This window comes from Camelina sativa, chromosome 8, assembly GCF_030686135.1.
Source record: "Camelina sativa cultivar CO46 ecotype springtype chromosome 8, ASM3068613v1".
Taxonomy (NCBI): Eukaryota; Viridiplantae; Streptophyta; class Magnoliopsida; order Brassicales; family Brassicaceae; genus Camelina; species Camelina sativa.
The window spans coordinates 636,616-659,404 of record NC_141887.1 but is presented as its reverse complement, the minus strand read 5'-3'; the positions used below and the strand labels follow the sequence as shown (position 1 = coordinate 659,404).

Sequence of the window (22,789 nt, the reverse complement as noted above, 5' to 3'; positions counted from 1 at the left end):
TCTGAAACTTTTGATATAGAAATCTTACCGAACCACCAATAAAAATCTTTCAATAGTTATCTTTGAAATAATCCACCAAAGTTTTGAAATCTATCAAAATATTTTAAAACCGTTCTCTAATATTACCGTCCTTGGTGAGCACGCTTTGTTTGACAATAAAAACTCAGTTTACTGAAGCGAATCAGGATCATCAGCGGATAAACAAAATGTCTCCGTTTCTCTCCAGACTCCCCAAGCTCTCTCCTCAGAAAGATTCTCAGGTAAGTATAAAAAGAGAGAGAGAGAGACAACTTCTTTGTTCTTTTTGTTGATCTCTTAAATGTTTTGGTATATATATTTTATTCACTTTTGGTTGTGTTGTGAGATCGATCTTTCTTCTCTCTTTGTGTTTGGGCAGATTAGCTTTCGTTTGCTTTCATCTTCCATAGACCTTCTTGCACCCTATTTGGTCTTCGGCAAAAATCCATTTGGAGATGACATAAGATTTCTCGATATTTCCACCGCAGAATTAATAACTACTGACAAGAAGATCCCTAGTGAGTTGCTAGAGACAAAAACAACAATCGGAGCATCCCAAGGATGGGTCGCTACCCTAAAGAAGGGTGTGGTGTGTCTCCACAACGATCTGAACCCATTTGCATCAGTCTCAAACCCTAATCCCATTTCACTGCCTCCTATTGTGACTCTACCTCATTGTCAGACTCAGATTGTCACCGAAGTGGCCATGTCCTCTTCTTCTCCCGAGGAAGACGACTGTGTTGTGGCTGTCAAATTCTTGGGACCTCAACTCAGCCTGTGTAAGGGCTCCAAATGGACCAACATCAGAATCAAAGACCCCAGTTTCTTCACTTCCCATGTCATGTTTTCCCAGAGAGATCAGATGTTCTCATTGCCCGCGTCTGGATGCGACCACATGGCATCCTGGGATCCAAGCTGCAAAAGTTGCATTTTCAAAACCTTCCCAGGTTGACAAAGACAGAAAAAGAGCATTTGTTTTCGTGCTACAGGACTCCACACTTGGTAGAGTCATCAGACGGCGAAACCTTCCTTGTTATTTGGTACAGGTAAATATGGTAGACATGACCTAAGAGTCATCACTCCATAGACTTTTGTTTGTTTTAGTTTCAAGTAGTATTATCATACAATATTAATAACAGTGTTACAATATGACCATTGCTAAGGTCATGTGCTTATAGCATGGTAACTAAGGTGGATTGGGAAACCAAAGGTTTTAGGGTGTTCAGGATAGGCAAGGAAGGAAAAGCTACTTACACTGAAAACATTGGAGATATCTGCATTTGTCTTTCAAAGTCTGAGCCTTTCTGTCTCCATGCTAACTCCGTCCCTGAACTCAAGGGAAACTACATCTATTACCTCGATGTCCACGAGTCGAACCAGGTGTTGGAGTTGGGAGGTTTCAGCCTCCGCAGAGATGATAGCGATGCAGACTTCTCAGACCACCACACGATCAAGGTCCCTTACATGTTCCCACCTCAACCTATCCAATGAATTATCATTGATTTTGTTTTTTTTTGTTTTTCTGTGTTTTGTGTTTTTTTGCTGTTTGCTTGTGGCTACTCATTTGGATTTGAGTTAAGACAGCTACTTCTATTTTTCCTTTTTGGTCTCAAACCCGATATAAAATGCTTTTCTTTTTTCCGCCAACAATATCTAGCTGTGGTGTATGGATACTGTTTTGCACCCTACAAACAGACTAGAAGATGATATATATATATATATATATATATATATATTGGTGACAATCTTCGGGTTTCAACAGCATTTAGCTAGGGGTCAGTTTCGCCTTGCTTGAATCTGAGCTGCAGTAGCGCAGCATCTTATGCCTTGCGTCTTGTAAAAGTTATACATTTTGCATACATGAGGTTCTACTAGGTCAGAGAAAGAGTTGGGGAAGTGTCGAAGTCGAATGCTGCATTTATCATAATCATGGTTCATGATCAGGTTTCAGTTCTAGTAAGAAAACACATTCTATTCATACTGAGGAGTGAAAAATTCATGTTTTCATCTTTATATCATTATATGGTTCATGCATGATCAGGGTTTTAAGTAGATTGGGGTTTTACCGCATAATTCTCTTCACTGTCTCCATATATAATACCAAATTTAAGCCCTTTGCTAAACACCCAAAAACCAAAAATATTTCTTCATGACCTGAGAATCTCTCTTGTGCTCACCCCAAAAATCATCGATAAAAAAACAGAGAAAAACAGAACACAAGAGTAAGAAAACAGAGAGATGAAAAAGAACAGAGTAACAAAACCAAAAGTACTAACCAATCAATAAATCGTGCAGCAGATGCGTTTCATAACCTAATGTAATCACATTAATCGCCTGTTTATTTTTCGTTGAAATTATTACACTGAACACGATTCAAGCTGTTCTATCCAGATGAGAGAGTAATAATAAAATGGTACACTAACTTGTGGGTCAAGGAAATAGAAGCATACAAAAAAAAATATGAAGAGGAAAAAATATTTATCGATTTCTGGTATATGATTAAGGACAAATGAAGACGCATAATTAAAAAGGTTAATAGAGTGGCCTTAATGGGATTTTGGAAAGAAATACTATATTTTAATGTCTCGAGACAAACCCATTGGTCACCTAACTTGTGATAGAGTAGTTTCCTAACATTTGAATTATTTACATAACAACAACAACTAACTGAAATATTTTTAAGTAAGAAAATCGAATATGGATAAGGTAGGTCGGGTGTCCAATCTGAAGTATTCATGCATGACAAGAAATTATTATTCGCTAATTGGATTGATAAAGAGAAAGCGAGTTCGCAATGCTGTTTATATAATAAACTACAAATTGCTATTTTAATCGGAGTAAAAGGCAAACGTATTCGTCATGTTGGATCTCAGTTTAAACGTGATAATATTTTCGTTTGAAATAAAAAATAAAGTCTATTTGAGTGTTTGACAAAATCTACTGTAGAGTGAATGTGGGGAAAACATACGCTCCCAAAAAACACCGAACACTTAAAAGCTTTTTGAAGTATAGGAATAGTCTACATCACATAATAAATAAAAAATTAAATATACGAGAGAGTGTATTGCTTACACGCTTTGTAAATTTAACAGACTAAGTAATTTAAAATCTACATCAACACCAATTTATATAATCTTAACCTCCATAGTTAGAGGGATCTTATTAGTAAGTTAAGTTCAGTGGTCTCCACATGGATGGTTCATGGGTTGCAACAGTAATCTGTTGGTTCTTCTACCCATCGCTTGTCTGAAAAGTGTGAAGAAACATATAAACCAGTTTTTTTCCAGCTTTTTGTTTAGATTCTATTTTTTTTTTTGGTAGAATTTTGTTTAGATTCTATTACAAAAGCTTTTATTTACTTTTGTTTTACCTTTTTTTGTTTTTTTTTTTGATAAAGTACTTGAAAAGTCAAGTCTAAAGTATAACACTTTTTCTTAGACTTTAATATCCTACTTTCATTTAAAAAAAAAAGCCATAAGATTAAAATTTTGATTTATCGTATAGACCATTTTATCATCAAATTGTAAATGGTTTTGCACGAATGTCGTGTGAATTGATGAATGAATTTCAAATATTGACAGTTTTAAAATTCGAATGGTAAATATAAAGAGTGTCGACTCCTTTTTTAATTGTTTTTTTTCACAAGGTTCATATCTAGACTCTAAATTAGTTTGGATTAAGATTATCATTAAGTAATTTATATGTTACTACTTACTAATATCAAAATCTATTTCACCCAACTTTACCCAAAAAAGGAAGTATTTTAAGAGTCTTTTATTGAATGAAAAATTGATACATGTTTGGACTAATTTGCATAATTAACAAAACATATTTTAACCTCACACAATATATTTGATTGATTATGTATACATCTCTATTCATGGCATGTATATATTTTGTCTACACATACATTAGTTATGATATATATTTTTGCCTTAATCACCCGAAAAATATTTTCTCTATCCGGACGATATTAATATTTCTTTATGGTAACTAACTGCTCCACCTCAAGAGTTTCGTCTGAATCCTCTTTGTCTCTTTCTTTTTACCATTTTCTTGCTCAGAGCTCTCTCTCTTCAACTATGGTTAAATAGGAAAGTGAATATTTTCTCAAATCTCTCTCTCTTTCTCTCTCTCAAACTTTCAAACACATTCTTGGTCTTTTCTTGAATTACTCAATTTTTTTTCTCTCTTCTTCAAAATAATGTCTCCTCTCTAAAAGAACTCCAATTCAAAATCTGTGGGTTCTTGAAAGTGACTTTTTTTTTTTGTTTTATCCTTTGGAAAGAAAGAAATGAGGCAATTAGTTATTACAGCTCTTGTTTTACTACAAGGTTATGTTCTTCATCAATCCACATGTGTTGTGTCCCTCACTTCACAAAAGTCTCTTCCTCCTCAACCTTCTGCTTTCACTCCTAGCTTATCTCCTGGTAAATTAAGTTTCTTTTCTTCTTTTTTTCCTCTACAATTTTTGGGTTACTTCCACATTTTAATTCCGGATGAAAATTCGAAAAATTTAGAAGAAGAAAAGAAAGAAACAGATTGTGGTTGTTTTTAATGATTATGCTATTTTGTTTGTTCGTTAAAGTAGAAAAAATTCGAACTTTCTTTGTAAAGGTTTTAGCTTTTGTGGAGTTTTTTCTTCTGGGTCACAAGAATTTTTTCTCCGTACTCTCTCACATTTTTCATGTCCTCCATTGTAACGCTTATCTCTTGCCATAAAGTTCGAACTTTTCACTTCAATTTGTTTTTTTTTTTTGGTCTGCAAAGTTTCCAAATTTTCTTGAATCTGAAGGCTTTTTTTTGGTTTGGTTGATCAGGTTATTATCATAAGGGAGAGAAGGGATTGCATAAACAAGATAGTAACAACAACATGAGACTCGTTATTTTACTTGCAGCTGCTTTTTCCTTAGTTGGTATAATCTTAGTTTGCTCTCTGCTTTATTGGGTTTGCCATAGGAGAAGGAACCTTAAGGGCTCAGGTAAATTCTCTTCTTAGTTACATTTCTTTTTGTTTATGTTCTTGTTGGTTTATGACCATAATCTTGAAATCCATGATGAATCTTTGATAGCTAAGACTTTTAAACTTTGAAGCCGTTTTGTTAATTCTGTGTCTGTGTTCTTACCTCAATGGAACTATGAAACTTATCTTACCTACATTTGTCTGAGCATGGTCTTTAATGTGCCAATTTTTGTTTTGAAGGCTGTGGATTCACATCCTCAAAAACACTAGATAAGAAAACTACAAAGCAGGGAATGGTGTCGCTGATTGATTACGATATGATAGAAAAGGGAACTAGTGGTTTTAAGGAGAGTAACATTTTGGGTCAAGGTGGGTTTGGGTGTGTATATTTGGCTACATTAGAGAACAACACTCAAGCTGCGGTTAAGAAGCTAGACTGTGCCAATGAAGAAGCAGCTAAGGAATATAAGGTGCAATACTTTTCTTCCCATATGCATTTTTGCAATGAAGTTAGTTAGTTAGATAACCAAAATGTTCATCTTCCTGAGAATGTTTTATTTGCAGAGTGAGGTTCAGATATTGAGTAAGCTCAAGCACCCGAATATAATATCGCTCTTAGGTTATAGCACTAATGATACTGCACGCTTCATCGTCTATGAGCTGATGCCAAACGTTTCGCTTGAATCTCACTTGCACGGTACAGAAGCTGATGAACATTTGTTATTCTTGTTGAAGTTGTGAGTATATAAAAATATTGAAACTTTTTTTTTCAAGTTCTCAGGAGCTTCTCATGGTTCGACGATCACATGGCCTATGAGAATGAAGATTGCTCTTGATATATCAAGGTGAGCATGACATCTCTCTCGTGTTTAAACTTGCAAACATTTCGCAATCTGGATGACTAAAGCAACTGCTATGGTTCTTGTTTGTATTATTTTCTAAATCAGGGGATTAGAATATTTGCATGAACATTGTCATCCAGCGATTATTCACAGGGACTTGAAATCCTCCAACATATTATTGGATAGTAATTTCAATGCTAAGGTAAGCAGAACAATGTTTAAAGTCGTAATGCTTCACTCTCATATTCCTTTCATCAAGCTCTAGCTTTCTATGGAATGTAGATTTCAGATTTTGGTCTTGCTGTTGTTGATGGTCCAAAGAACAAGATCCATAAACTTTCAGGGACAGTTGGCTATGTTGCACCAGAGTATCTTCTAGACGGTAAACCCTGAAATACTAATTTGTCGAGTCTTGAACATCCTTAAAGAAACTTGTTCTGTTCTTATGATAAGCATTTAATCCTCCTCATTACCATTCTTTTTTTGTATGGTGAATAGGCCAATTGACAGAAAAGAGCGACGTGTATGCTTTTGGAGTAGTGTTGTTAGAGCTTTTACTTGGGAAAAAGCCTGTGGAGAAATTAGCTCCCGGTGAATGCCAATCCATCATCACTTGGGTACATTACATTTATAGTCTCAAACTATGTTATTCTAAAACTCCGAAGACTTCATTGTCAAATCTTGAATTGTGCTTTTATCTTCTTGTCAGGCAATGCCTTATCTGACTGATAGAACCAAGTTACCAGGCGTCATAGATCCTGCGATTAAAGACACAATGGACTTAAAACATCTTTACCAGGTACGTTTTTGCAAAATTTGAGAAGGATTTAGTTTGTTTTTTTGCAAAGTAGAGAGGTGGGTTTGATGAGATAGAGAGTTCAAGAGTTGTGCTGTGAATATGTGTAGGTAGCAGCAGTGGCCCTTTTGTGCGTGCAGCCAGAACCGAGTTACAGGCCATTGATTACAGACGTCTTGCATTCTCTTATACCTTTGGTTCCAATGGAACTTGGTGGAACCTTAAAAACCATCAAATCTACTTCTTCCATGGATCACTGTTAAGAAAACCGGGGGTTTTAAGAATCGGTTTAATATTGACCGATAGGTGGTTTGATGTGTATATTGGGTTAGAAGTTCTAACCGGAACATTACAATAACGAGTTTTTTCATCTTTGTATCCTTTTGAAATTCTTACTTGCACTATTGATGAACTATTTTCCCGTCATGTAAATGGAAGCGATTTATTTTTTTTCCGACAAATGAGAACTATTTACTTTCAGTTTTCTTCTGTATTTGTCTATCCCGTGGTATGTCTACTCAATTAGTAAATTATTGAACAACAGTGGTTACAAACTCGATTTTGAAACGCAAATAATTAAGAGTATTTATGCATTAACTGTAGGAACTGTTGATATATCCTTCGTTTGAACTCTCTTCATTCTACTAATAATTAATCAACAAGATGATCTATAGTTGAGATTGAGAACCGACCACATAAAAAAAGACACGAAAAACAAAAAATCCAAACGGCCATTATTGAGTTTTGGTTTGAAATTGAGTTCGAGTCTAGATTGTGTTATTTGTTTTATAATCTAACAAACATTAAATGTTGTTTTTAAAGGTGATAGAAGAAACCTGTTGTTTCCTGTGGTTTGTTAGTAATTCTCTCATCATCAGTTATGGTGCGTATATACACAATTCTATTTCATGAACAGACAACTTAAGGCCATGTTTGGAAGATTTTAAATAGGTTGGGACAACACTACGATTTTTACCTAAAACTTGAATATTTTACTAAACTAAAAAAAGTTACTTTAACTAGCTTACCCTACTTGTGTACTAGTCGGAATAAATAAACTGAATAACTCTTCTGGACTCGTTTAGTGGGTTAAATATAGATTAGTAGACAATCCAAGCTACGTGAGGTATTAGCTTTTGTGAAAGTGTATTAGCGAATATTTTGCCTAAGCCTAATTAAACCTCTCAAAGCAGTTTACATCACAATCAAACTTTTATTTTGATTTGGACAATGGGGAATTTTTGCCAAGTTAAAAACCCAAAAGCAATTTACATCATAAAACCATTAAACTCTTATTTTTATCTTTGGCCAATGAGCCGTTTATAACTAACTGCTTTTGAGAGGTTCGCTACAAAAAAAAGATGGTTTTACATCATTTATATTTTATATTTGCATCATGTTTAAATGATGCTAAAATATTTTGTATCACTTAAGTAAATGATTTACATTTTGTTGATGCAAATTATTTGCATCAATTGAAATAAATATTTGTTTCAGTTATTAGAATTAATGTTCATTTACATCACTTCTAAAAAATGTTGCAAGTCTTACATCATTTTTACTAAATTGATATAAAATATTTGCATCATTTATCAAAACTAATGTTAAATATTTATATCATTTCAGAAAACTGATGTTGAAATCAATATTATAATAAATTATATGAAAATAATTTTTCTTTAATATAATATTTAATTTTTTATATTTCAATCATATTTATTTATATATTCATTTCATAATTTACCTATATTATTTGAACTGTATTTATGATGGGACCCACACAAATAGTTGTTATCCCAGTAAAGATGTACGACTCAGTGAGAGAATATATAGGAGCAATATTGAGAACTTTTTTTTGATACAGTCGATGTGGGATATAGGTTACTCTGTTTTTTCTTTTTTTTCTTTTGTGTGTTGTCAATTTGAATTTTAGTTTTAGCCGATTAAAAAGTAACATATTTTTATTTTTTTAATTTATTTTAGTTCAATTAATATATTAATTTGACATATAATTTTACTAGCATCATTTTTAAAATGATGTAAATTTTGGATCATTTTTCTAAGTGATGTTAATATAAATTAATAAATACATCAATTATTAAGTGAAGTAAAATTAAATACTTTGTGTCAGTATTCTGAAAGTGATGTAAATGATTTATACTTGCATCAATTATAATGAAATTAATCAATAATAATATCGATTATTATAACTAATGTAAAATTATAATTTTTATATCAATTATTAAAGATCACTTAGTTTTGTGATACTATTTAAGTGATACAATATATCTGTTTTTTTGTAGTGGTTTAATTAGGCTTATCATCATAGCACAAACGCATGCAAATAATCAATCTGTATATTGCTGAAACTTGGCATGTATGCCGTTATGATTCTGTCACATATATAGAGAACCATAGACAATAGTCTTTCCTTAAAACATGTCACAAAATTATTAAATGTGCTTATTGTTATAACTTTATGAACTAATTAATATGATAGTCATATAGTATGATCTAAGAAAAAAAATTAAAGTATTTCTTAACATAAAAGAAAAAGGGTTTTAAAAAGACGTTAGAATTTGTGAAAAAAAAAATCAAACGCATAATTTATGAAAAAAGAAGCAAAAATACAAGATGAATATAGATGTGAAAGTTACTATATATACATATACTAAAATAAAGTAATTATGCATCCATCCAAAATGCGTTTCATACTTTATAATCCCATCATCAAAAGATAGTGGACAGAGTAATTTTGAAGGAAACCATCTAACTGGCTATAAGTTAAGCGTAATTATTACATGAAACTGTTTATTATTACTAGTGTGTATCGTTTGTTCAAAAACAAAAAATTACTAGTGTGTATCAAAGATCTCAGTTGTACAATAAAAACATGTGGGTATGATCCAAAGATTATGGGATGAGACAACAAAGACTCTCTTGGGATCGATATCACATAAAGCTAATTGTACTATGTTATTCAGGCTTGTAAAATTCAATATTGTACATGAGTTTATTATACCAAAAAAAATACATGAGTTTATACAAACAAATAATGTGTAAACAAACAAAAATAATATACATGTGATCAAAATTCCATAATTATTTTTTTATTGGCATATACCCCAATTCAATAATGTGTTTATGTGAATTTATGTTTAAAACATAATATTTGCTATATTTTTAGTTGACTTTTTGTACATGATTTTGACTTTGGATGTTCAAATAACTCATTCAACAGTTAGTCATTATTAGTTGAATAATAAAAATTAGACTACTCAAGTTAGATAAAATGCAATTAAATACATCAAATTTGAAATTTAGGCAAAAAGAAAAACCATTATTGAATTGAGTTTGAGTCTAGATTCGGTCTTTTGTATTTTGATCTTTCAAACTTCAAATTTGGAATTGAGTGTTTTAATTTGAGTCTAAACTTCAGAGAAGTTGCAACGAACTTAATCAGTAGATAACACCAGTTTAAACATCTACTAATGAAGAGTAGAATTGTGTTACAATGTACAATGTTCAAAATTAACTGAAAGAGACTGTCTCTGTGCCTGTCTCTCTTTCAGACATGCTCACCATGTTTTTTCAGGTGCATCTCTCTCTCTCTCTGTCTCTTTGGTATGATTACCATCCGCATTCCCTCTGTTTAATTACACATTGGTATTAGTTACAATAGGCTATAGTTGCGATTGATTCATGGTTATGTCACGTCTTAGAAATGAGCATTACTTTGTGGCTGAGATTTCATTATTTGTGGCCTCAAATTGAGTCTGATCATTGTTGGTATTTTTTGCTTGATTCTCTAGGCTGATCGAACTTTGAACGAAGCAGCTATTCCTAATGTGACAAGGGCCTTACAGGTAATCATCCTTTGCTTTGAGATCTCCCCTTGAACTAGCAAGTCTGTGTAGAGAGTTTTATTGACGAGAAACTTTGTTTGAGTGCCAGTTGTTTCTTTTCAGTTTGGTTTGGTTTCTTGTTTAGATTCAGTCCATTCTCTTTAGTTTTTGCCTAATCTCTGGTTTTACTGTGATCATCTATTTGCATAAAGTCTCAAACTTTGATAGCCTGTTTCCTAATTAGAAATGACTGGACTAAACCCGACTTGGTTTTCCGTGGTTGCTGTTAGAAATATATAGCAAGTGTGCAGATATTTAGATCTAGTGAAAAGGGGAACCAAAACCTGGCGTCATTTGCTAAAGGCACCTGCTAAGATAGCTTTTAGTTTTGGATGTTTGGTTGTTGAGCACTCCCATTCTCTGAGACGAGGAGACAAAGTAAAGTAGTTGTCATTACCAGCTGCAGCCAACCAATCTTTGGTGTATTAGTTCCTTCAGTCTTGTTGTTGTTGGAAGTGACTTTATTTAATCGTTGTTGTCGGATAAATCAGTTTGGTGTGAGCAATGAGAAGGCCAACACCAGTCGCTCAATCACTTTGATGTGCTCTGCAAAGGGATGGTCTCTTACTACAATGGCAACACATTCAGTTTCTACATTTAGTTTCAGACCGTCGAAAGGGGATTTATCACATAAGTTACAAGTTGTTTCAGATGCTTCACAATCAGGATTCGACATTGAAAGGATGATTGTGAGTTCTCTGCATAAGGGAAGAGCGGTGCAGTGGCAGGCAGGTTTCCTTTGTCAAGAAGACAGTGATGGAGATCTGTGGGAACGTTGACATAGACAGTCTTTTGTGTCATTACATGACGACGAATATTGATTCAAAAAGCGTTTGCATTGTTGTGTGTTTTGGAGGAGTCAATCACAGAAGATACATAAATGACGTTTCAGAGCTTTAAAATTTCGAAAAGCTTTCTTGTCTCTGTGGCACCGATGGCGACGCAAGGGCGGCCACAATTGTGGTGTTTGGCAAAGTTACATGTTGTTGCAGGTTTCGAAGACTTTACGCACATAAGTTGCAGGTTGTTGCATCAAGAGCTTCTCATCTGGCGGTGAAGCTGCTGGCAGAGGCGACACCATTTCACATTCTACAACGTCTGATAAAGTTTCTCATGTCTCAGATTTTGGCAGTGAATTCAATCCAGCCACTGTCTCTTTCAAGCAGAGGGTTTTGAGTTTGAGTCGAAGGAGATGAAGAAAAACCAATTACGGGGAGGTTTTGCAAAGGAGTTGCAGACTATGGCAAAGAGAATTTTTCAGAAATTAGCTGCCATGTTCTACAATCTATTTGAACAGTTGCTGCAAGTTGCCAACATGTCTCTGTTTAGGTGGCGGGTTGTGTGTGTTTCAAATACTCATCGTGTATCTTTCTACCAAAAAAAAAAAAAAAAATACTCATCGTGTATCTGTGAGGAAGCATGAGTGTTTATCTTGATTACATTCAAATCATGCATGTAAAAAAATTGTGCGGGTTGTTATATCTTGATTTATCAAAGGACGCACGAATGAGCGTTTTTGTATTCTCATTTCATAAGGTGCTCTCATGTTGTTGTTTTAAGTTATCAACTTAGAATTAATGTTCCATCAGTGATCAACATATGTGTATTATTCCATGGCTCTTGTTGTAATATTCAATTCGAAGAGATTTGCCAAATTATATATAAATCACAAAAAGAGATAACAAGGAATATATTCAGACAAGAAGAGAAACAGCATACAACAAGTTAAGGGGGCGAGATGATGATGATGATGATGAGTCTAATATGTCGGAGGAGAGGACAGCACCGGACCACTCAATGTTCCCCCAAAGATCCCATACCCCGCCATCCATGCGTGGCTGAAAGGAAATCTCGGCGTACCAAAGCTCCAAAATCTTCTGATCAGGACCTTGAGGCCGGGCTTCCCAGAAGATGGCCATCCTCTCATGATTGCAGATGCAGAGTTTGATGATATGTTGCTGCTGCAGCTCTTCCAAACCCTTGACTTCATTCCAATCCAAGTTAAATGGAAGACGCCAAAGTATTCTCCCGCCGATACCACGGCAGAACAATGCTTCATCAGTCATAAGCCAATCGTTTTTATTTGCTACGTCAGACTCGCTTCTTCCGTCCTCTGCTGCCTCAAACTTACATTCAGTTACTGAGAAATTAAAGATTTGACCATCCTCACCCACCGCGTAAACATGCTTCTTGTCGTCCAGCACCACACTTTGTTGGATTTTGAGGGGCATCTTGGGCGCAGAGACCGACAAGAACTCCCAAGTACTGGTTGCGAGATCATACACCTCTGCCCAATTTGAGGAATCAGCAGAGTCCGAGCACCCTCCAAACACGTATATCTTGGACTCGCCCATCAAGCAGCTTGCCGATGCTCCGCTTCAAGCCATCTTCATGGGCGTAATGCGGCACACTGTGTGATCGGTAGAATCAAAAAACATGACTTCCGATGTGGGTTTGCCGTTGATGAGCCCACCGATTACATAGATCCCCCAATCCGTCCCACGAAACAGGATCCTTCAACCGGGGCCGGATCCAAGTAGTAGTCCATATTGAGCCGTTTCAGCCGACGTTGCACGGGGTGGATGACGAACCACCGTGGGCTTGGATCTGGATACATGTGCATATATACGTACACATATGGGTGCACGCAACCCCTCCGATACCTCAAGAACCTGAGGTCATGGGACTTTGGGGCACGCCGGTACCTCTTGGAGGCCATCGCTAAGGCCACCAGGTCCAATTTCGACAACTTAGCCAGGCAGTCTACAATCAGATCATCTGGCAACGACCAGAACCCACACTCCTCCGTCGTCGTTTCATTCTTCCTCGTTTTCAATTCCAATTGACTACATCTGCTAATCGCACATCTTCCCTCCATTGATTCTGATTTCGATTGATTACCTGATCGATCCATTCTCTCTCTCTCTCTCTCTCTCTTCTGTCTGCTAGGGCTTCTGTGAAAAGGGATCGAGACACAACACAACCCCTTTCTTTTTTTATTTATAGATCGGTTGTGTCTTTAGTTATTTATTTATTTTTACATTGTCGAGTGGTTAAAAGGGCAAAAAGAAAAAAAAAAAGGGAAAAAACAAAAAAAGGTAAAAAAGAAAAAAGAGCATTCTAAAAAGTAAAAATATATTTAGGAGTGTTTTCAGAGGATTGACATGGAATGGTCCTAGCCCATCAATTATGCAACGAGGGCTTTCTCTGGCCCAATAATCTCCATGCTCATTTCAAGCCCAATAAGAGTGTTTTACCCCTCGCTGTTCGTTATGGTTTATCAAGGTGGCTGACCATGCGGCATCATTGGTCGGTCATCCATCACCACGAGTGGCTTTACTTTTTGTGTGGGAATCGATGAAAGGCTAATCCTATTTCTCTTTCCCGGGGGAACTCTTTATCTTTACCACTTCTGGTCCCCTTTGTTTATTATCTTGTCATCTTTATTGTTTCATTTCAAGTCGTGCTCTAATTAAAGCTTGTCTTTCATAGTATGTTTTAAGAACAATGTTTGTACTTTCCCTTTCCTCCTCCTATCTAAGCAGCTTATTGGTGTGTTTATAATAATAATAAAAAACCACTTATGCCCTCATTTTTTTATAAAATTAAATAACAAAATTAATAAATTTCTATTTTTTTTTTTCAAAATTAAAATAGAAACTTCCTAACCCCAAAACCTCTTATTGAGAAAGAGACTTCTACAAAACCCTTTCTTTAATTAATACAGTACCTTTTTCTTTTGGTTATTGACTTATTGTACCTTTTTCTTGGGTTGTATGAGTTTCTAATTAGCTGCTTGGTGCAAGTGAAATCTAACGTGATGCCACGATTCTTTTGAGTTGATTTATTTTCAGTTCTTCGATCGGGAGGTGATCACATATCTATATCCATTCTTTTCATTATTCTCCTGCTTGAAACAACGTATGTATTATTTGCTCTCGTGATCCACAATATTTGCCCCACACTCTGATCTCTCTGGAAGATGTACTATTAGCTTAATCGTGCCACACAGACCAACATACGGGTATTTTAGGTTTAGAGGAGATGGTGTTTGATTTTGACGGTAATTTGCTTTTGTGTCCAATTTGATTCCAGCTGCATGCTCGGTGACTGTTGAAGATATTGACGTTTCTTGCCGGAGAACATGTTATATATATATATATATATATATAAGATGACTGATAAATGCAGTGAATTTCTTTGTTTACCTTTCTCGAAATTCTGTAATACATTCAACTAGTAAATATCAAACGTGATTTCATATAGTAAAGTGACACATATTCTATATTTTGTAGTGATATTCTAATTTTCTCATACCTTATATAGAGGAATAAGGAAACACAATCAATCACACTTATGTTCGTATGTCAATCATGTAATTAGGAGATTGCATATCAATCTCAATCTCCGTGATTAGTCTCCTCCTCTGTATATATATCTTGTATTGTGTTCTGTTAATAATCAATTCATTCACTCTTCATAGTGATAAGGCTAATTGATGTGCTAAACCTTACATTACGTAACACTCTCTTTTGTTCTGTTTTGTTTGATTAGCTACAACCATTGGGAGCAAAGCCGACTCGTCCACCAGCCACGTCGTAAACAATTTCAATCGTCTTTTGCTGGACGTTTCCAAAGATGGCGGGAATGTGCTCATTATCCCCTGCAAACGCCAAACAAACCTGAGACCGCGTCAACGGATACAAAATCCCTATTCCAGCAAGATCTACGACAGTGCCGCCGGCAAAGGAGAATGCAATCTTGGGGATTGTAATTGTGTCCAAGCCAGTGAAATCGTAACACGTGTCAAAAATATCGCGTCCCGACGTAGCCTTGTAACTCGACATCTTTTCCTTAAACACGCTTCTCAGTTCCGCGTAGACCTTGGTAGGGAGGCGAGTGATCACGGTTCCGGAGTCTATTATAGCACCGTACGTCGAGAATGTGGTTGGGGTAATCTCCAGCTTCTTGTCGCCTACACTGATACCAACAATAGTAATGCTATAAAGGGATGGGATTGGGAAGGAAGTAAAAGGGGTGAATTTAGCGGATCCAGAGACTCCAGCGGATCCAAAGGTAAGATGGCCAGTGTTACTTGCGGAAGAAGGGAGGCAGTAGGAGAAGATGTTGTTGTAGGTCGTCGCTGTCTGCGTCGGAAGTGAGCGTTTGCCACGGCCAAGGCCGAGAATCCCAGCAGCACCGTTGAAAGTTCCTGTGTTGGTTTTACCGCAGCCAAAGTAAATATTATCCAAGACATCAGAGTTCGTTAGGGTAAATTTCTCCTTGGCGAGGACTCCGATAGTAAACGATCCATCTCCGTAACGGATTCCGTATCTGCAATTGGTATCCGAATTACAACTTGGGTTGTTTCCACACATTGGAGATGAGCACGAGACGTTTTGGTAAGAAGAAGATGTAGAAGGGTTAAAAATTGGTTCCTGTTGCGAATAGCAGCTTTCAAGACATGGCTGGCATTGAGTCCACGTCAAATCGCTTCCCGTGTCGAAGATCAGCGATACATCGTGCTTCGGTGTCCCGATTCCTATTGTTATGATGTAGTCGCCTGAACCGATTGTGGTTCCGTCTTTAGCCGGTAGCTCGGTCGACTTGGTCATGCTGACTCTGAAAGAAAAAGAGAGTGTTGAAAGATTGTTTCTTTGTTATTCAATCCTTAGAATGTATTACATTGCAAGAGTTCTCTTATATAGTTACATGAGATTAAACCTAGATTCTAGAGTGTTCGTTGATTAGCCAGCTGTGAGATATTACGTGGCATCATCTTCATCAACTGGTCCCAACACCTTGAATCGGTTTTGCAATGTCACTGTCGTACTATGTCCTTCTTCCTCTGCTAACGCTTTCTTGTCTGTTGCAGGTGACCGTTGCAGGGTCTTGGGCTTCTTCGTTTCATCTTGTTTGCAGGCCTTGAGCTTAGTGGGCTTGACACAATGTGAGCCTGTTGACATATTTAACAAAACAGTGTCGTTTTGTGCTCTGTTCTCTACACTCCCCCGCAAACTTGGTGTGGGGGGAACGGTTACACCAAGTTTGGCTCTGTAATACTCAAATGGTCGTTGTGGAAGAGATTTGGTGAATATGTCAGCTAGTTGGAAGTGTGCCGGAATATGATTGACAATCAGATTACCAAAGGCGACCTGCTCACGCACATAGTGATAGTGTGTGGCGAAGTGCTTAGTTCGAGCATGAAAGCTTGGATTGGCTGTGAGATAAACAGCTGAGAGATTATCACAATTGAGCTCTGGTGTTGCAGGTAGCTGAATGCCTAAGTCGTGAAGAAGATTCACGATCCACGTGATTTCAGATGTTGCTTCAGACATGGCTCGGTATTCAGCTTCAGTGGAGGTTTTGGACACAGTTTGCTGCTTCTTTGATGACCAAGAAATCATATTGCGACCAAGAAAAGTGCAGAAACCACCGGTGGACCTGCTAGTGGATGGACACCCTGAGTAATCACTGTCACTATACACTCGAAGTTTAGAATCAGTGTGACGAGCAAAGGAGACTCCCATCGTAGTTGTGCCTTTTATGTACCTTAGGATTCGTTTCAGAAGGTTAAAATCGGAGACTGTAGGTTCATGCATTTTCTGACATACATAGTTGACAGAAAATTGCAGGTCTAGTCTTGTTAACGTCAGGTACTGCAGTCTACCAGCCAAGCTTCTGAAATACTTAGGATTCTCGAACAGAACATTCTGTTTTGGTACTTTGTTCAGTTGTTGTGGAAGAGGTGTTGCAACAGGAGCACATGTAGACATCGAAGTAGCGGCTAGAAGATACTCAGCATACTTTTGTTGTGACAAGAACATGCCTTTGTCATGATACAGAATCTGAATACCGAGAAAATAATGAAGTCTGCCGAGATCTTTCATTTTAAATTGCTTGTTTAGCTCATCAAGGAGAGTGAAGAGTAGTGCAGATGAGTTTCCCGTAATTGCCATGTCATCAACGTATAATAGCAACATAATAATGTATGTTCCTTTGAAGCAGACAAACAGAGAGGGGTCTCTTAGACTGCAAGTGAAGCCGAATTCAAGCAAAAAATTGCTGAATTTGTCAAACCAGGCTCTTGGAGCTTGTTTGAGGCCGTAAAGGGATTTGTGAAGAAGACAAACATGATTTGGATGATCCTTGGCAACAAAACCAGCAGGTTGCTTCATGTAGACAACTTCATTGAGATCACCATGGAGAAATGCGTTTTGAACATCCATTTGTTTAACTTCCCAGTTCATGACTGTTGCAAAGTGAAGAACAGCCCTTACAGTCGCGGTTCGAACTACCGGACTATAGGTTTCGAGATAATCGATGCCTTCTTCCTGTGTGAATCCTTGGGCTACGAGTCTTGCTTTAAACTTGTTTAGAGATCCATCAGCGTTGAGTTTGACCCGAAAAACCCATTTTGAACCTAAAACATGCATATCAGGTGTTTGAGGAACTAAGGAGAATGTATTCGCTTCTTTGCAGTTACTTATCTCTTCAGTCATAGCTGCTGTCCAGTTTGGATCTTTAAGAGCAGCAGTAACTGTTGCAGGCTTTGGATAGGATACCTTGTGAGTAAGTAGAGCATAGCGAGGGTTTGGTTTGACAATGCCAGCTTTTGATCGAGTTATCATTGAATGTGTTGAAATTTCTTCAGTAGATGCTTGGACTGTTTCAGTTTCACAGAGGTTATCATTTGTAACTGAACTTTGTACATTTGAGACTGGTGAATGTGAGTTGTTGCCTATAGGATCAAGATCTGAGCTTGTCGTACACCCAGAACTCATATCACCAATATCATGTTCAAGATCAGTCACAGTTGTAGGTGACGTGTCTTCTGTAGAAACAGTGTTGTTGATTGTTGTGTTTGGTGCTGACATCGTTGGAATAGAAACTTGGTCTGTTGATATTGCAGTGGCTTCTGTAGAGTCTGCAACTGGAGCACAAGATGTGGTGACATTTGAAAGCTGTCTGAGCCAGGCTCCATAAAGAGGTGTGGGTGATGTTTTGTGGAGATAACTGTATACATTTGAAAACGGGAAGCTTGCCTCATCAAAGATGACATGACGATTGATGTATACGCGCCCAGTTGGAGGATAGAAGCATCTATAGCCTTTATACCTCTCAGTGTATCCAAGAAAAACACATTTGAGTGATCGAGGATCAAATTTATTTTGAGTATATGGTCTCAACATTGGGAAGCAGGCACAACCGAAGGTTCTTAAGGCCAAATAGTCAGGTTGTTTTGAGAACAAAGCTTCATAAGGGCTTACATTACCTGCAAGGGTGCTTGTAGGCAAGAGATTGCTCAGGAAGTTTGATGTAAAGAAGGCTTCAACCCAGAAACTCTGTGGAATAGCGCTTTGAAAGAGTAAAGTCAGAGCCATCTCTGTCAACTGCCTATGCTTCCTCTCTGCTATGCCATTTTGCTGTGGAGTATGTGGACAAGAGACAAAATGCTGAATACCAGATATCTCCAACTGATTAAGAAACTTCTGACTTGTAAATTCCCCACCTCCATCTGATTGAAAAGTTCTTATCTTTGTTTGTAAAAGATTTTCAACAAAAGACTGATACTTGATGAAGATTGAGTAGAAATCAGATTTTCTTTTTAGTGGGTAAAGCCAACAATATCTTGAGAAATTATCAATGAACACAACATAAAATCTGAATCCTTGAACAGAAGAAACAAGAGAAGGACCCCAGAGATCACAATGTACTCTCTCTAGGGGTCTTGAAGCAATAAAAGTAGAAGAAATAAATGGCAATTTTGAACTCTTCCCAAGCTGACATGATTCACACACCTTCTTGGTACTTTTATTGATTTGAATTGCCTTATTTGTAGATAGAAGCTGGAGGATCTGCTGATGTGGATGCCCTAACCTTTGGTGCCAAACTTCATCACTAGTCTTGACTTGTCTTGTAGAGTAAAACATCTTATACTTTGGGTCATCCAGTTTATACAAACCGTTAGTTTCCCTTCCCTTTGTCAGAACTTTGCGTGTTGCTTTGTCCTTTATAACAACATCATCACCATCAAACGAGACTTTACATGGATAATCTTTAGTTAACTTTGAAACAGACAACAATGATTTAGCTATTTCAGGACAAACAAGCACATCTTTGAGTGGGAGATTACCTGATGTCGAAGGGAGGTTTGCAGAACCAACATGTGTTATGGGCAGAAAGTTCCCATCACTTGCCATTACCATATCAGTTCCATGATAAGGTTGAGCTTTTTGCAGGCATTGAGTCGAGCTTGTGATATGTGCTGTTGCAGCGGAGTCTGGATACCAGCTGTTGTCCTCAGTAACATCAGTGATGTGGAGAGCAGAGAACGCAGCAGCATTGATGACAGGTTGAGTGGGTTGCTGATACTCTTCATCGAACCGATACCAACACTCAAATGCATTGTGTCCTCGTTTTCCACATATTTGACAGTTTGGTTTCTCAGTTGATGTAGCAGAAGAGCTAGATGGTCGAGCTGTAGTGAACTGTTGGTGAAACCCACGACCTCTGGTAGAAAAGTTTCCTCGACCTCTGCCTCTGTTACCTCTTCCTCTGTATTGAGAGCCAGAGTTTCCCATGGTGTTGAAGGCTAAATGTGGAGACACTTCGGTTGAAACAGAGTATCGTTGCATACGGTCCTCATACCCAGTTAAGCGAGAGACAACAGTTTCATAAGTAGGTTCACGAACTCTGTCCATGGAGTCTTCAATGACAGTTATAATAGGCTCATACTCTCGACCTAAACCTCTTAAAGCTGCAAATATCTTCATCTTTTCACTCACAGGATCACCGATAGAAGCAAGTTGGTCACATATATCTTTAATTCCTCTAAGATACTCAGACATGCTTTTATCTAACTTCTCACTATTTTGAAGGCGTCTTTGCAACTCAAACAGCCTAGAGGACGACGTGCGGTTAAAGTGAGAGATAAGAGTGGTCCATACCTCATAAGAAGTTGTAGATCCGACTACCAGCCTCATTACATTCTCACTCATCGAACCAAGCAACCACGCTTGAACCACTTGATCAACTCGAGACCAGTTTTCGAAGTCAGGGTTTGAAACCTCTTCCGTCTTGTTATCATTCTTGTTTCTGACAGGAATCGTTTCTTGTGGTGGCTTGGTGGCGCCGTTTACGAACCCAAGTAGAGCTTGGCTGCGGAGGAAAGACTCAAACTGGGATTTCCATATGATGTAGTTTTCTTCTGTGAGTTTGATTGTGACATAGTTAGAGATGTGTAACGAAGGAGAAGAGAAGAGTTCCATGGAGCTATCCATGGCTCTGATACCATGAAAGAAAAAGAGAGTGTTGAAAGATTGTTTCTTTGTTATTCAATCCTTAGAATGTATTACATTGCAAGAGTTCTCTTATATAGTTACATGAGATTAAACCTAGATTCTAGAGTGTTCGTTGATTAGCCAGCTGTGAGATATTACGTGGCATCATCTTCATCAACTGGTCCCAACACCTTGAATCGGTTTTGCAATGTCACTGTCGTACTATGTCCTTCTTCCTCTGCTAACGCTTTCTTGTTTGTTGCAGGTGACCGTTGCAGGGTCTTGGGCTTCTTCATTTCATCTTGTTTGCAGGCCTTGAGCTTAGTGGGCTTGACACAATGTGAGCCTGTTGACATATTTAACAAAACAGTGTCGTTTTGTGCTCTGTTCTCTACAGACTCCATCTGTGTTATTCTTCGACAGTTTGGAGTGGATGGACTCCACCCGTGCTTGATCTCGTCTGAGGATTTCCTCATGGTCAATTCTCCTTCTCGCATCTTTGTTGCTCCTAAGATGCGAGCAAGCGTCGTGCATATGCACCACGCGAAGAGACGACTTGGTATTAGATCCTGTACAACAAAAAATATCATGTTAAAAAAAAATTAACATAAGAGACCCAAAACTTACATATATACAGAGGGGGAAAAAGACTTCTATAACATAATTAATGAATCATTAGAGAGTATATTGGCTAAGATAATCACCTTTTGAAGAAAGAACACAAGATGATGATGAAGGAAATAGAGAGCTGACTTGAATGGTGTAGGAATCAACCTGTCCACTCTCTCTTTTTTCAGCTCCTTCAGTTAAACACCAATTGAGACTTACACAAAGGATAATTATCATACTTAAGAAGTTCTTCATTATGCTCATTTCACACACACACTCTCTCTCTCCCTCTCTCTCTCTCTCTCAACAATAAAATTAATTGTTACTGAATTACATGAAATTAGTTGGTCCTTTTTATAGCCATTATCTTTGCTGAAGATGAGTGTCTAGTGGCTGCTGTTAAAGCATCACATACCTATCACAAGAAAAAAAACTCCATCCCATTTGTGTTTGAAATGTCGTCTCTTGAGACTGACTCCAAGTCTCCCAAGTCCAGCGAACCAAAGGTGTTGTACAATTCCTCTCATATTATTATTAGCGTGTTATTTTGTCTATAGGCTACAAGTTAAGCGTAATATATTGAGGGGTTGTAATAAATTTCAACTAGATGTTAGATGTTATTCTGTTATTTTTTGTATGTTTTGTTTTTCTCTCATCAGACTCCAAGTCTCCCCAAGTCAGCTGTATAAGCAAACATTCAACTAGATATTGATGTTATTCTGTTCTTGGGACCTAGTAGACGTATGGGTGAAATTCGAAATTTCATTTGAAACTTGAACAAAAAAAACTCGGTTTAACATAACCGGAGCGATGAAACACGATACATTGTGGAAGGTAGAAGACGGAGAAGGGTTAAAGAGCGGTTCCTTCTGAGTGTAGCATTTAGATAAAATACTAATTAGCTGAAGACGAATTTAGTTGACTAAAAACTAATTAAAGTTCTAGTTGACCTAAAAACTTTTTTACTAAAATATAGAAGATGTATATGTTGTATTCATCTATATCATATACTTAGAATGAATCATTAGAGATTGAGATAAATTGGGCTAAGATAATCTCACCTTGTGAAGAAAGAAGGCAAGATGATGATGACGGTGATGAAGAAGAGAGCTGACCTGAATTGTGTGAGAGCAAACCTTTCCACTCTTTTTTAGCGTAGAACCACAGTTGAGACATACACAAAGGATTATTATGATATTCAACAAATTCTGACTATGCTCATTTTACCCCCTCTAGAGCACTGCAATTACATGAGTCTTTTTTTGTTTTTTGGTTATAATTATAACATGAAATTGGTTAGTTCTTTTATAACACCAATCTATTTACTTTCAACGATAGTTACACGTAAAAACAATTATAGGTGGTGATAAAAA

General features: G+C 37.1%; 4 protein-coding genes and 1 pseudogene across 7 annotated transcripts; 3 read left to right on the top strand and 2 right to left on the bottom strand.

The window, feature by feature from the left end:
* The first annotated feature begins 206 nt into the window (after window positions 1-206).
* LOC147939564 (uncharacterized) lies at window positions 207-1,509 on the top strand. The gene is made up of 4 exons (XM_087463016.1): window positions 207-260; window positions 398-897; window positions 1,008-1,064; window positions 1,182-1,509. Exons 1-4 carry the CDS (start codon window positions 207-209, stop codon window positions 1,507-1,509), a joined length of 939 nt encoding a protein of 312 aa, XP_087319142.1.
* A 2,470-nt stretch (window positions 1,510-3,979) lies between these two features.
* LOC104705368 (putative receptor-like protein kinase At1g80640) lies at window positions 3,980-7,080 on the top strand. Of its 3 annotated transcripts, none has more exons than XM_010421353.3 (10): window positions 3,980-4,448; window positions 4,839-5,000; window positions 5,222-5,451; window positions 5,546-5,678; window positions 5,763-5,826; window positions 5,929-6,025; window positions 6,106-6,205; window positions 6,322-6,440; window positions 6,533-6,622; window positions 6,730-7,080. In XM_010421353.3, the coding sequence occupies exons 1-10, from the start codon at window positions 4,313-4,315 to the stop codon at window positions 6,880-6,882; spliced, it is 1,284 nt and encodes a 427-aa protein (XP_010419655.2). In that variant the 5' UTR covers window positions 3,980-4,312; the 3' UTR covers window positions 6,883-7,080. The 3 variants fall into 3 exon arrangements, with proteins under 3 accessions (XP_010419655.2, XP_010419656.2, XP_087316760.1); XM_010421354.3 differs by lacking the exon at window positions 3,980-4,448 and adding an exon at window positions 4,451-4,741; XM_087460634.1 differs by lacking the exon at window positions 3,980-4,448 and adding an exon at window positions 4,461-4,565.
* Window positions 7,081-10,158: 3,078 nt separating this feature from the next.
* LOC147939563 (uncharacterized) lies at window positions 10,159-12,051 on the top strand. The gene is made up of 3 exons (XM_087460632.1): window positions 10,159-10,214; window positions 10,432-10,485; window positions 11,016-12,051. The coding sequence occupies exons 1-3, from the start codon at window positions 10,194-10,196 to the stop codon at window positions 11,301-11,303; spliced, it is 363 nt and encodes a 120-aa protein (XP_087316758.1). The 5' UTR covers window positions 10,159-10,193; the 3' UTR covers window positions 11,304-12,051.
* Window positions 12,052-12,170: 119 nt separating this feature from the next.
* LOC104709081 (F-box/kelch-repeat protein SKIP6) lies at window positions 12,171-13,523 on the bottom strand. Its single transcript, XM_010425748.2, is given in 2 exon segments — window positions 12,171-13,024; window positions 13,027-13,523. Coding segments are annotated over 2 exon segments (1,218 nt in total). The 5' UTR covers window positions 13,439-13,523; the 3' UTR covers window positions 12,171-12,218.
* A 1,176-nt stretch (window positions 13,524-14,699) lies between these two features.
* LOC147939562 (aspartyl protease AED1 pseudogene) lies at window positions 14,700-22,693 on the bottom strand (annotated as a pseudogene). Its single transcript, XR_015563280.1, has 2 exons — window positions 22,478-22,693; window positions 14,700-16,146 (listed from the first exon to the last, which is right to left on the bottom strand). The product of XR_015563280.1 is annotated as an aspartyl protease AED1 pseudogene (transcript).
* Window positions 22,694-22,789: the final 96 nt, after the last annotated feature.